General features: G+C 37.6%; 1 protein-coding gene across 1 annotated transcript in view; it reads right to left on the bottom strand.

The window, feature by feature from the left end:
- Positions 1-9,688, bottom strand: part of IPO5 (importin 5) — a 39,805-nt gene extending 30,117 nt beyond the window's left edge. Inside the window, exons 1-3 of the mRNA XM_033104429.1 lie at positions 9,510-9,688; positions 3,922-4,002; positions 1,588-1,780 (exon numbers count right to left, since the gene is read on the bottom strand). Of these exons, the coding sequence (XP_032960320.1) occupies positions 1,588-1,780; positions 3,922-4,002; positions 9,510-9,599 (364 nt within the window). The 5' untranslated portion in view covers positions 9,600-9,688. The remainder of the gene's footprint in view (positions 1-1,587; positions 1,781-3,921; positions 4,003-9,509) is intronic.
- Between the last annotated feature and the right edge of the window lie 5,866 nt (positions 9,689-15,554).

The following is a 15,554-nucleotide window of genomic DNA, read 5'->3' as shown; positions in this document are numbered from 1 at the left end:
CATGATTTCACTTATATGTGGAATTTAAAGAACAAAATAACCAAACAAAACAGAAATAGACTCATAGATACAGAGAACAAACTGATGGTTGCCAGATGGGAGGTGGGTTGGGGGGGGCTGGGTGAAAAGATGAGGGGATTAAAAACTACAAATTTGTAGTTACAAAATAGAAATAGGGATGTAAAGTACAGCATAGTAAATAAAATTGTCATAACTATGTATGGTGGTGCCAGGTGGGTATTGGACTTATTGGGGGGAATCACTTTGTAAATTATGTAAATGTCTAACAACTAAGCTATACACCTGAAGCTAATGTAAAATAAAATTGAATGTCAACTATAATTGAAAAACAAAATTATCTAAAAAAATTAAAAAAAAATATTGGGTATTTTATAGTGTACACAGCATAACAGTGTAACAGCACATGGACATAATTTATAAATATACAAATATAATAGGAAAAGTATCTGGATTCCACTGACTTCTACTTCTATTGGCAAGTAAATTGTAAGTTAGACTGTGCTTTCAAAACTTCACAGATTAGGGCCGGCCCGGTGGCTCAGGCGGTTAGAGCTCCATGCTCCTAACTCCGAAGGCTGCCGGTTTGATTCCCACATGGGCCAGTGGGCTCTCAACCACAAGGTTGCCGGTTCAATTCCTAGAGTCCCACAAGGGATGGTGGGCAGCGCCCCCTGTAACTAAAGATTGAACACGGCACCTTGAGTTGAGCTGCCTCCCAGATGGATCAGTTGGTTGGAGCGAGTCCTCTCAACCACAAGGTTGCCGGTTCGACTCCCACAAGGGATGGTGGGCTGCGCCCTCCACAGCTAAGACTGAAAGGACAACTTGAAGCTGAACGGCACCCTCCACAACTAAGATTGAAAGGACAACAACTTGACTTGGAAAAAAGGCCTGGAAGTACACACTGTTCCCCAAAAAAGTCCTGTTCCCTTTCCCCAACAAAATCTTTAAAAAAAAAAAAAAAAAAGCTTCACAGATTAAAGAGGAAATGAAACTGACAATATTTCATGCAAACTACAAAATTAATTCTCCACATGAAAAGTTTTAAAGACCAATGGAAGTATTATGATTCTGCATTTAGAGTCAAAAGTTTCACAAATATCTAAAACTTCTGACTCTAAATGCAGAATCCATAATCATTCTCATTTCAAATAGAATAAATGGTCCTCAGATACTTGGGAATCTTCCTGTAAAGATTCCACTTAAAAAAAAAAGGGACATACATTTGACCCTTGAACAACGTGGGGGTTAAGAGTGCCTATCCCCAACACCATTGAAAACCCGCATATAACTTATGACTCCCCAAATACTTAATTTGTCCATGGTGGGTATTGAGTCTAGGGTCCCTCTTGAATACTAAAATCCATGGATGCTCAAGTCCTCTATATGAAATGGTACAGAACAACACATACACTTAACACTCTTTCATCCAGACTCCCAAGCCTGGATCGAAAAGTACAGGCATTTATGGAAAAAAATCCGCATAAGTGGACCTGAACAATTCAAACCCGTATTGTTCAAGGGGCAGCTGTATTCATTTTCTTCTATAATAACTTGTATACACACCTATAAGATTCCTGGCCAGCTCTGCAGCAATATCACAAATTTTTTTCCTCATACTAGACTGTGTTTCCATTTGAATAATCATTAGTAGTTCACTCTTGATGGCAGTCTGGACATCAGAAGGAAGAGTTGGGTAGACTTCATCAAACGCAGAGGACAAAAGACGTCTTAGCAGAACGGCAGCCATTTGTCTAGCCTAAAATTGATAATTGTTAATAATTTGGTGTCTTACTAGAAATAAAATTTTCAGCAACCTAGATTCACTCTGTCATTGATATATTTCACTGTTTCATTTTCACAAGTCATTACAAAAGCATTTTGTTAGATTTGTAAAAAAATTGGTAAACTACATAAAACTATTTCTAACCACATTAGTCTACTGTATAGAAAATGCCACCCAAAGGCTATTTTGGTTTATAGCTGAGGAAAAGCCCTAAACATATTAGATCTCAAACAGGAACACGTATCATAGCAATGACAAACTTGTCTTCATTTCCTATTTTTAATATAGTTTTTGGAGAAAAACAAATCTTAACATAAACTGCAAACCCTAAAATGCTCTTTTCCTGCTTCTCCATTTGGCTCTCATTCTAATATATGAAGTGCCTTTCCGAACTAATCTTACGCTCCCAGCCCGGCCTATCTTGCTGTTACTGTCTTTTCATCAACCTTGTAGCTAAAATGTTATCAAATCCATTTATCTTTATGCTTCATTCATGTAAACAAACATTACAAGTTCTAAACACCTAATAAGTGCTAATCAATCTCAATGTGTATATTCTTATCCCATTTTCTAACCCGCAGGATATATTTAAGTTTGCCATGTTCAGTGTAATATTCCTCAGATTAAAAATCAAAACAAATGTCTTTCTAAAATTTTATCATATTAAATCAATAAGCCACTGAAAATATTAAACTCAATTATTCATGTTCGTTTTCTTTTCTGGGCTGCAGCTCTTCATTATCACTATAACTAGAGACGGTGACCAACAACAAAAAAAAGAATTAAGCTATACAAATAAAACTTGCCATTTTTTTTCCTTTTACTTTTCACTAAGAAATCTTTTTATCTGAACTTTTGGCAGGTAACAAACTTAAAAAATTTATGCTCTAGAAAGGATTCAAAGTGGTTAAAAATCCCCATAAAAGTGATTCAAATTTGTGTAATTTTTCTCACACTTACACTGAAAACTATGACGCCACAATCAAGATGCTGAGGCTAGATCAGTCATCTAATTCCTAAATCAATCAAGATTTAAATAGAGTTCAATAGAGGCCTTTAAAAATAAAATTCAATAATATTCACATTCTCAGCTCTAAAATTTGTTTTGTAGCTAATTTGCATCAATCTTCAAGAATTAAAATAGCCAACTTTGTAGAGATTTAAGTTTCCTTATGTATGAATGTTTGTTCTTCATATTTGACATTAATTTTGAATTGAAAAAATACATTACAAAGGTGAAGTATCTTGTCATGTTTTCAAAAAAAACAGGACACGTTTATACTGTTTTCTGAATGTTAGAGAACATTAAGTCACCAATTTAAAGTCAGGTATATTACCATGCAGAAGTTTAGTGAGATTTCATTTCCATCGTGTTAACATAAGCATTTTACATATAGTGTGACTGTAAGCAAAGAAGTCTCACTTTATAAATTCTAAGTGCAATGTTTCATAGGTGGGGTATGTTTTCCAGACGTAGGTATTTTGATGCCTTTTCCAAAATAAACAGGATATTCAATTAACATTCAATATGTATAATTACTTCTGTGAAGAAAAAATAGCCGCTAAATGCACAGAAGAGGTAAGAAACTATTAATTCAAATATGGTAGAGTAACTAGGTAATTTGCTAAAAGCCATGATTTTTAAAGGACTCTATAAAGTCTCTCTTCATTCTTAAACATATAGCACATATTCTTCACCACTTCAAGAGGACTATAACCATACAACTTATGAAGACAAAAAGTATTTTTTCAGAAACATTTGGCAACACATTAAAACACTGAATTAAATCTCCTCCTTTAGAATGAATTGTTTCAAGGAAATACTTTTGCAGCTACAGAAAGCACTTAAGTTTAATAGTTTTTACATCATAATTATTTAAAAACTATGAACTTTTAAAAATCCTGGACACATCATCTTACATGGGTAAAAAAAGAAATTCTCATTCTTAATAAGAGTCCTTAAAAAAATTCTAACTCCAAAGCAGCTTTTGGCAAATATTAAGTTCAAAGTTCTGGTAACATCTATGCAGTAAACAGTTCTCACCACCCACTCTGACCACCATTTAATACACAACTCATTTATAAGAATATATTCTCAAATATTAAAATAGTACCTCCTCAGCAGCTGTTGTATTTCTGATAGCTTGTAAGAGGAATGTGATCTTTGACTGGCCTGGGATATTCTCATAGGTTTCCTACATGAAAAAGAAAAACTTTAAAGATTATAATGTTAGAACACTTCATGAGTACAAAGACTGGGAGGACTTTGTATTAGAAGTCGTATAATCTAGGTCTGCTGTTAAAATTTTTTCCTGTAACATAAAATATACTTCAGATAGGTTAGGAAAGAGGGGATGTCTAAGGAGTTGCTTATCAAGTTCCTTTCTACCTTTATTTCTTAAATAGATTTTTTTGATGTATGTGCACATTTCCCCAACTTTTGCTCCCCTGACTAACAAAACTCAAGGCCTAAGAGGGTGTTAAGTGTGACTTGAGCTACCATGCTGCAAAGTGCTCAGTCAGTATCTACTTACATCATGGAAAACTGCTTATCTTGTCAACACTTTTTAGACCAGATGTTGTAGAATTGTTTCAGATTAGCACTACTTACAACCACCACAGACATACCTCAGGTGCAGCCAGAGAAAGGGCAAGTATTCAAATTCTTTATGCTACCCTTTCTTTTAAGCAAGGATTATACTAAAACTATATTATATACACAAATAGATGAATACAGTCAGAAGAAATTTGACCAGATTTTAATATAATTTTAATAGATTTAGAAATCTAGGTTTTATGACCTAAGATACTTCTTTCCTTTTCCATTAATAACATAAAATGAGAGCAAACTGGTTAACAATAAAACTAAATTGACACCAATGAAAAGACAGATTGTCAGAGTACATCAAAAGACAAGACCGAAGTATATGATGTCTACGAAATTAAGTTGAAGTATAGATCCATGTGCATGTATAAAAATTCTAACCGAAGCAGTCTTTTACTGTGGAAAAGAAACCATTATTTTAAGTACACGTGGAACTATTTTCCCCAAGAAGCCTATTTAAACTGATTGACTAGAATTGACATTAAATAAGTAAAGATAGTCCACTCTCATCTATCCACTTTAAGGGGTATAATGTAGATAACATGTTAATTTCTTAGTAGTCTTGAGTTCAGTTTCTCTGCTAACAGCTGCTACCCATATAATTTACCTGGTTTCTCCGGAAAGAGGTGTAACAAGGACAGAGGGAAAATAGTGCTTCTCTGAATCCACATCTACCTTACACCTTTTATTGAGTGCTTGCTCCAGGGCATCCTTGAAGTATTGACAGATAAGGAAATAAAGGCTCAGAAGTTAAACGACTTGCCAAGGGTCACAGACAATAAATAGCAGACAGAACTCTGGTTTTCTGAGGCCAACTGTACTCAAAATCTCCCTGGCACTGAACGCTCTCTGGGTTTCGCCCCTAGGGACGGACTCTACCAAACAACCAGTTCTATTTATGCAGTGCTACCCAGTTTTCAAACTTCTCAATTTGGGGAATAACAAATTTTGGGGAAAGGAGAATTTAAAATCTTCTGATAACCTCAAGCTCCGCTCAAGTACCTAAGCACACAGGAACATAACAATGCTGAAAACTGACAAAACGTATTCACAGCTGAGGAAAGAAGATGGTTTGAATATATTTATCCAGAAATGAGATAATTTATGTAAAGATATTCCCAAAAGGATTGCAAAAATGGGTACATACCTTGAGGTTTTTCACTTAATCTTTACCAAAGCAACTCAAAAACCAATATAGCTTTTCATTTAAACACAGTCTCTCACATTACAATAAAAATGTGTTTTTATTTCTTGTACCTAGCTTAGCCTCTGATGCGCTGTAGATGCTATAAATGTTAACACTTAAATTTCCAGTTGATAAATCAAGTTTTGGAAAAAAAATTCCTTACTAGGATTATCACTCGCAGGAAACCTGTTATAAGTTTTGAGGATCTCTACCCTTGGCCTAGCTGGGACTAATAGTGATCGTTATGCTAATTCTAAGAGACTTATAAACAAGCCGTCAAATATTGAACTCTATTCCATAATGAATTAGAAGTCAATGGAGGGAGAGTTTAGCATGAGTGACATCTGACTCCTGAGAGAGGGTTCTCCCCATTTGATATGTTCCACTGTGGCAATGTAGATATAGTATTACATCTATACCAAAACATGGGTCAAGGACAATAGTTTGACAAAAAGAACACAGCCTTAAAATCAAAAGCGTAATTTTTTCTTAACCTAGATAGACTGACTTCCACAAAGACAGGTATGGCAACTTTTCCTCTTTGTATTCCCAGTACCTAGCACATTAGAGTACAGCAAATATAAAGAATATTTCTAAGACTATTCCTAGCACTAGCCCAGGCAGGTTCAATAAATGTTACCAGTGTCGTGGTAAATAAAATTTCAATTCCATTTGATTCTACCATAAAGTCACACAATGTAAAGCAAATTTCGCCTCCCCCTTTCCAAAGGAGAAATACTAATTATGTACTTATCTCACTCATTCCTTCAGTATTTATGGAGAGCCTACCTTGTATACAGAAATGTAAAAGAGACAAAAAAACTTTTACCTAGTATAAACCCTGGTTCCTCAAAAATCAGGTACATTTTTCAATATGTTAGCCTCCTTCAATTCAAATCTCATTAATGAAGTTCTCTATTAGAATCAACGAGGAACAAAGTCAATGGAAAAAATTAATAAGAATATAAAAATCCATGCATATGACTGATAAAATACTTATTTTATACAAAAAAAGGTCATGAATGCCACGGACATTTAACTTTGGATTACCTGTCAATGATTCATTCCTGTAATTATTGTATTTTGAGACAAGGGCATTCAAATCATTTATTCAAATATCAGAAACATTTTTTGTAAAATTAGAAAAATCCTTAAAGATTTTAAAAAATACAAATAAGACATAAACCCTACCAAACTGTTTATACAATGTAAAAACTTTTAAAACTTTTTAAAGTTTTGAAGCCCATCAATGATTTCAACAATACATTACAATAAATAAAAATCTTTTACTGTATTTGACTTCATATTTGAAAACAAGTTACCTTAGTCAACAGTTTAGTATTTAGTATGTCAACTAAGTATTTTTATTTTGACAGTAAATTACAAAGATACTTACTGAGCCCTTGCCAAGTCTTTAGTTCAAAATATTTTTTCTATATTTACTATATCAGACTGTAATAATTTTGTTGTTTGATTAGTTATGATAGGCTTATATCATATGGTAAAAAAAGCATATTAAGGCATCATTATGTGCAGCCATTTCTTTTTTCAAGTATTTTGCTTCCTTTACACACCCGGCTTAGTGCTCTATTATATGGTACCAGGTAGCTTCCCCTCTAACAGTTACCTTTTTTATGTCAAATTAAGAAAATTCTATAATACTTTACATATTAATACATTTCAAAGATATACAAAATAAAAATATAACATCTGAATGTTTTCACTAAGAAGAGACTAAGAATAACAGTACTTACTTTCAATTGTTCTTTATAAGAAAATGTGCTGAATGCTGCTAACTATCCCCAAAGTGATGGAAGTGATAAAAGATTTACAACAGGCACCAATTGGAATTCAAGCTGAACCAGACACTGGTATGTAGTACAATAGAAAGAGATTCACCACTAGGCTTGACAGTAGAGACTTAAGCAACTGGAGGGAAGGGGCAGAATTAAACTAGTTTACTAATAATTACAATGCTATTCTGCTTTGTAACACACAGAAATTTCTATTAAGGGTTGAAATTAAGAATTTTGGTGAAAAATTACCTCTAGAGTTAGCAGAAAGTATTAAAATGTTTTCACAGGCATCATCACACCCCACTGATAGTACAAGTTGATCAACTGATCAATTGCACATTACTTCTAAGGACAAATGCTGCTTTTAAGTATTCTACAAATAAATCTGGCAGAGTCTGAAAAGATAGGTATACATGTATTCCTATATATAGCACTGTTTTTAAGAGCAGGACACTGGAAATCTCAATGTCCATGCAGAGGATTGGTTGAATAAATAATACATCCATACTATGGAACACTACATAGCTGCTTTAACAAAATCTCTTATGAGACAATGCAAAATATAGAGTAAAAATCCAGGCTGCACAGTAGGATGTGTATTATGAACACATTCATGTAAAAATGAATATGTATATACATGCTTTTAAAGATATTTTCAGGGAAAGTCACAAGACACTTAAAAGTGGTTACTTTTGGGGAATGAGGTAAAGAACTATTTGTACTGCATGAATTTTTATTCTGAACATTTATGACCTGTATAATAAATAAGTCAGAAGTCATTAGGATAAAGTTAATAGTTGTTTAAAGTGCTTTTTCATACAGAACTGAACTTTCAGCGTATTTACTTTGAGTATTATAAAGCCACTAAATAACCACAGTAACCAGCATTCCTAAATCTATTTAAAAATCTATAAACATTGTGATTTTAATGACAACCATAAATCTTGTGAGTCCAGAGCAGGACTTGTCCCTCAATTTCATTAGCTATATGTAAAATAAATGTTTGCTCTGTAAAAAGATCTGGCTGAACATCTTTCACTGAATCGTATAAAAATCTTCAATCACATGGTGGTAAAGAACTCCATGTATTATAATCAAGTTCGAAGATAGATTCTGATAATGCACTTAAAAGACACCACAAAGTTTCTGCCCTTCTCCTGAAGTGTCCCACATAAATCCTGGTCTCAACACTTGACAGTATAACCTCAGTTTTTTACGGAACCAAGTGTCTTACTGCCACATGGTAAATGAACTTGCAGGTACATTTGAAATAGTGTCTTTTGAAATTATATCCAGAGCTCCACATTTTGGAAGCCAGGAGCCAGAGGTGGTTAAAAAAAAAGAGATTCAGGTTAGATTTAATGAGATGGAAGAATTAAACATACAGCATTGGCCCAGTTAAAACCACGAAAGTCCCAGGACATCCCATTTATGAGACCGCAAATCTCTAGAGATCAAAAAGACTGTCTGAAGAGCAAAGTTAAGGTGGAAGCTGCTTAGAAAGAAACCCTACAGGTAACTTCACAAGACTGTGGGTGAGGTGGGAAATCCAGCTTCTGATGTTAGGAACTAGACGAGAAAGACGACTAAACAGAAATAAGTGGAAAGAAGGCCACAGGGCAAGACATTTTAAAAGGAGGGGATGGGGAAGGGAGGGACAGATGGTAGAGAAGAGGGGAAAAGAGAGAAGTAGGGGTGATGGGTCAAGTAGCAGCCCGAGTTTGGGGGACCAAGAAGGTTGGGCAGGGGAGGGTCCCCCTGGGAGAAAGCGGGAAAGGGGAGAGGAAAGACCCAGGGCCCGCCCCGCACCCCACATCCCTCCCCCACGCCCGGTTTCCCCATCTGGGCGGGGGCAGCGGGTCAGGAGCGGCCGCACGTGTGTGCGAACCGCGGCGGGGAGGTAACTGGCGCCGGTTGCCGTGGCTGCAAGAGCCGGAAGGGCCCTAGGGCACCGCCTGGAGTTGAGGGCCGCCTCACACGTGGGCTGCGCGGCCGCCGCCCTCCGGGCCCGGCCTGCGCCGCCGCGGCTGAGCAACCGAGGCCCGGCGGGACGGTATCGAGGGAAGGATCGGCGCGCCGGCCGGGGCGCGGAGTCCGGGCGACGAACTCGGTTACCTCTGCCTGTTTCCGGACCACATTGTCGGGGCTGAGGAGGTTTCCCAGAAGCAGGTAGAACTGTTGCTGCTCCGCCGCGGCCGCCGCCATTGCGCTAGGCGTGAGAGAGAGAGCGAGAAGGAGGGAGGGAAGACACAAGCCGTGAGGCGCGCTGGCGGGCCGGCAGGAGGGGCGGGGGCGGGCCCAGCGCGGGGACCGGCACCAGCAGCGGCGCGGGACAGGGAGGGCCGGGCGGGAAAGGGCGGGGCAAAGGGGAAAGGGGAGGACGGGGCGGGGCCTCACGACCCCTCACCCCGCCGCGGCCGCCGGCGTCAGCGCCTCATTGGCCCTGGGTGCGCGGGGCGGGGCCGAGGCCGCCTCCTCTGGGGCCGCTACGATTGGCCACGCACCCTGCAGTGCCGTCACCGGTGGCGCGCGGCGGGCCGCCGGGCTTGGTGTGGGCCTGGTGGGTCTGGGACTTCGCAGCGTAACTGCGGCCAGGATTGCGTCGCGGGGGTGGCAGGAGGAGCTGGCTGGCGGGCCTAACCGGGAGAGGGCTTGAGGCCTGGCCGGGGAGGAGGGGCTAGCTCAGCGCGGGAGATTTCGGCGCTGCCGGCTGGCCGACCTGGTCCCCGCCAGCCTCTCCCCGCCGCTCGAGGAGCGCCCCCAGCTCCAGCCTTCTCGGCCCCTAAGACCCCAAATCCCCACCCCCAGGGAGTGAGCTCCTTTGAAACTCACGTCCCGTTTAAATTCCACGTCCAATTCCATCGGGCAGACCTGACCTCCCCCAGGGCTGTGACTCAGGCTGCCCCTTCCTCCCGCCCACTACTCACCAGTGACTCACACCCTGGGTTTGCCCAGAAGAGGGGTTACTCAGCCCTGTGCTCCCCCTGCTGATGTCCTGAGATGTCCACGTATCACACTTGCCGCCACCCCCTCCCCACTCCAGGATCTTTGAATTCCTTAGTTTTGGGTACCGTTCTTTTAACGGTTGGGGGAAGTTGAGAGAGACGCCCTCCTCCCTAAAACAACACTGTAGGGCTGATCTCTCAGTAAGTGTTTATTGATTCCTGCCGGTACCGGGAGGGGGGATCAGAGACCTGGTTTCACACTAATGCATAGATACCGCGTTTCCCGGAAAATGATACCTAGCCAGACCGTCAACTCTAATGCATCTTTTGGAGCAAAAATTAATATAAGACCTGGTCTTATTTGACTATAAGACTGGATATAATATAATATAACACTGGGTCTTATATTAATTTTTGCTCCAAAAGACGCCTTGAAGCTGATGGTCTGGCTAGGTCTTATTTTTAGGGAAACACGGTAATACACCCAATCTTCCTTTACTATTGGAGCTGCCAGAAACTGAGAGAACAGTGTTGAAATCAAAGGGCACTTCTGTTGAGCCCCTGCTGTGTCCACTGCATTGGCCTAAGGGTGACAATGAAGAAAATAACAATTCATTTTTGCCTCAAAAGGACACAACATTCCTAGTGAGAAAGTTAAATACACGAGTGAAATAGAGAGTACAACACTTGTGGTAGCCCATAGTATTTAATTTAGGGAATTTAATAGCCTGTTGACTTGACTGCTGAAGTTCTGCTCTTTGGAAGTCTACTTAAAACATTTGCTGTACATTAGAATTTGGGCCACTGTGTCCCAGAGGCCCTGGGATCCCCATGCAATTGTGATTGCCAGCCAAAATATTTCAAAGTATTCTAATTGATTTGTGGAGAAAACTCCCTTAGAAAGTTTTAGCTGTGACAGTGATAGGGTTCTCCACAAAAGGTCTGCAGACCTATCTTTGTACAAATGATATTTCTTAGATGTGACAATTTGTCTACCCCGTACGTTAATTTGGGGTAGGTTTTGTCAGCAGTGGGCATGTCTGGATTCTGAGGAGGCTTTCTCCTCGCCTTATTTTGGGAATTACAAAGATTTAGATTTTGGGAATTACAAACTAAGACAACCATTTTTAATGACTAGACAACTAGTGAAATAAGATAAATTGCCTAGAGACTCGCTCAGAGAATGGCCTGATCTCTAGTTACTTTTTAATACCTGCTATGGTATTTGTTTTTATTGGCAATGACTCTATAGATTACATATATTTGTTTAATAATTAGTAAATAATAGAAATTCCAACATAAGCCTACAGATTTCAAAATAGGGAGTTTATTTCCCAAAATTAGATGATAGAAGGTAAAGAACCTTGGAATTGAGTGGATTGGGGTCTTTAGTATCTTACTAGTTATATGAACTTGAGTGAGCATGTAGTGTCTCTAAGCCTCAATCTCTCATCTATAAAATGGACTAATAATGGCTACTGAGGTACATTAATCACAAAAGTTCCAACATTAAATTATAATTGGAAATGAAATGTGGGGGTATAAAACTTTGAGTTTGCACACTCCTGATTAGCTGCCATTGTTTTGGGTCCATTAACTGAATGGCCAGCTCCTGATGCTTTTCCCTTCAGCTTATTAGACCTGACACTACCTCTATTAATATTAGAGGATTTACAACCCCTTGTGAAAAAGGATGAGGTTGGGGAAAATGGAAGATTGGAAGTCTCTCTCAACTGAGTCATGAAACCTAGGTAATTTAGGATTTGTGATGTTTACCAGAAGTCACTGCACAGGTTGATCATGATTTACTTGTAGTACTATGGGAGACAAGACTCCTTAAGAAGAGAGCATCAGAATTCTCTCCAGCTACTGTTCTTGGCTTTATGGGTTTCCATGTTGATGGGAGTGTTCTAGAAATGGGAGGTGGCTTATAAAACCTCTGTGAAAACTTCTCTCGGCTGTGGTAGAATTTAGTCTTTTCTGTCATTTCTGGTTTAGTAGGTGCTGAACTTAAATAAGATTCTCCCAAATGAACAATCTGTAATTTATTTTAAGTTGCCCCAAAAGAACTACAACTACTTGTCCTGATAGTTGTAAGCCTGTGTGTTCTCTATATTAGAACTTATTATGAGGGTGAGTTTAGGTAATATAAATGCAAGTATTAATATTATAATCTGTAACTGTACACAGATGTATGGTGATGGTATTATTTAGAGGTATTTATATTAATGGTTAACATGATACAAATGAAAAAAAAAATTATTTCCTCATCTGTAAAATGGGAATAGTAGTTCTTCGTAGGAGTGTTGTAAAAGTTAAGATAATATTTGTAAATGCACATAGCATGGTGTCTACATAGTTAGTTACTCAATAATTGTCAGCTATTATTAGTTAGATGGATTTGGGGGTTAAATAAGAAAGAGACCTTAAACAAGTAATTACTCTTAAAGCTCCATATGGTATAGATGTGTGTGTCACATTTGTGTGTCTGTAAAATATATTTGTATATTTTCCATTAGTCTCCCAATTATGCAGAATAAAATAGTATGTGGAATGGATTAAGAATAGTGAATAGACAGTTGGCTGGGAAATAAGATGTTTAACTCTTTCTAATATTGGTTTTATTTGTTGCCTAGATAAGAGGCAGCAAAAAAGATTGAACTGTTGAAAAGTTGTTTACTGAAAATAAAAATGCCAAACTATTCACATTTCCTCAGCTGCTTTTTTATCAAAACTTTCAAGCCCCTGCTCTGAAGCAGTGTGTTATAGTTAGAGCATCCCAGCCAGGGGTAAGGGAAACCACATTCCCCAAGAGCATTGCATGCAAAAGGCCCTCAGCAAATATGCTGACTTGAACACAGTCAGGGAAAATGTGGACTCAATTAGTTTTTTTTTTTTTTTTTTTTTTTTTTGCTTTCTCTCTCATAGTTTTATATATGAAATTCATGAATGTCTGTAGGTGGTTGGATTCATTTTAGGGAAGTAGTCAAATTTGGAGGCTAGGAGCATAGACTCCAGAAATCAGCCAGAATGAGAGTTCAAATAATTTCACAACTCACATGCTATGTGATCTTGCCCAAGTTAATTAACCTTTTTGAGCCCCAGTTTCCTCTTCTATTTAATGGAGAGAACAGACGTATCTTTTACCATGTGTTAAAATACTTGGCATAGTGCCTGGTACAGAGTAAATGCTTAATGAATGTTAGCTGTCATTACTAATACACATTGAAACCTCCAAAATTTTAAAATTTAATTCCGATTGCACATCTACCTGTGAGATTTTTTAGAATCCTATTATGTAAGTAGTCGTTATATGCAATGCATAATAATTGTTGTGGTTAAAATTTTTTTTTTAAGTTTGATGTGATCTCATAGAGCATTTTACGGCCACTTTCAACTTTAAATGCTATAGTTGCACTGTCCAGTGGGTAGCCACTAGCCATTGTGGCTATTGATCACTTGAAATGTGGCTATTTCAAATTAAGGTGTGCTTTAAGTGTAAAATAAACACTAAATTTCAAAGACTTAATAGGAAATCAAGAATAACAATTTTATATTGATCACATGTAGAAATGATAATAACATTGGTTTAAATAAAATATGTTAATTACACTTATTAATTAACTATAATCATTAACTATATTAACAATTTTGCCTGTTTTTACTTTTTAAAACATGGCTACTAGAAACTTTAAAATTACATATGTAATTTGCATTTGTGGTTCACATTATATTTCTGTTGGACAGTGCTTTACTAGAGAATAAAATAACCAGCTAGTTACACATAGGTGTCCTCCATACTTATTCATTTAGATTTAGGAAGTGACTTGTCACAAAGTGAAAATTAGTTACCTTATAGTGCTTTCGGTTGCTTCCAGTTTTCCGACTTGATTCTCAGGGATTTGGAAACATGGTACAGTATTTTCTGAGCAGTGTTCCTTGCACAGGAATTTCCTTTCCCTGCTGGTTTGACATTAAACATATTAGTGAACCTTTTAGAAGGTAAGACTTCAGACTTGATCCTGTAGAATAAATCCTTATAACTTAAATCAAGGACTGCTTAAGAATTGGAGAAAGGAAGAATTCCTTTTATTATTAGTTTTTGATGTTATTTTCATTTAAATGTGATAAATGGATTTAAAAACCATCATTTGCTGCATTTTAAGACCCGAAACAAAAATATACTTAACAGGAGAATTTAGGTTTTAAACTAAATGGTTTTCCTTAAAACACAAATAGGTTTAAAGTAAAAGGATGGAAAAAGATATACCACGAAAACAGTATAGAAAAGAGACCTGAAATGGCGATACTAATATCAGACAAAATAGATTTTATGATAAAATTGTCAGAGACCAAGGGTGACATTTCATTATGAAATTTAGAAAGATCTAAATAAATAGAAAGACATTCTATGTGCATGGATTGAAAGACTTAATATCAAAATGGCAAAACTCCCCAAATTGATCAATATATTTAAGGTAATACCTATTAAAATTTTGACTGCTTTTTTTTTTTTCAGAATGCACAAGCTGATCTAAAATTCATATTATTTTATAAGAGACTACAAATAACCAAAACAATCTTGAACAAAAGTTGGAAGACTCATACCTTGATCTTAAAAATACTTTGGAAGACGCACAAAAAAAGTTGGAAGACTCACACTGTGAGCTTACTACAAAGCTACTACAAAGCTTACTACAAAGCTACAATAATCAAGACACTGGCATAAGGATAGACATATAGGTCCATGGAATTGAACGGAGAATCCAGAAATCAACCTTGTATTTGTGGTCCATTGATTTGTGACAAGAATGCTGTGATGGTTAATTTAATGTTTTGACTTGGCTGGGCTGTGATGCCCAGTTGTTTGATTACATACTAGTCTAGATGTTGCTGTGAAAGTATTTGTGGATGTGACTAACATTTAAAATGAGTTGATTTTAAGTAAAGGAAGTTAGCTTCCACAAGGTTGATGGGTCTCATCCAACTAGTGGGAGGCCTTGATTGGAAGTGAAGACTGAGGTTTCTAGAGGAAGAAGCAATTCTGCTTCAAGACTGCAAACATAGAAACACCTGCTATCTTGCTCTGCAAATTTCAGACTCAAGGTTGCAACATCAACTCAGACCACTTGCTGGTCTGCCCTATGGATTTCAGACATGCCAGTCCCCACAATCATGTGAGCTAATTTCTTAAATCTCTTTATATATCCTATTG

The sequence above is a fragment of the Rhinolophus ferrumequinum genome, chromosome 4 (assembly GCF_004115265.2).
Source record: "Rhinolophus ferrumequinum isolate MPI-CBG mRhiFer1 chromosome 4, mRhiFer1_v1.p, whole genome shotgun sequence".
NCBI lineage: Eukaryota > Metazoa > Chordata > Mammalia > Chiroptera > Rhinolophidae > Rhinolophus > Rhinolophus ferrumequinum.
The sequence above is the reverse complement of the archived record's forward strand: the minus strand, read 5'-3'. Positions and strand labels throughout refer to the sequence as shown.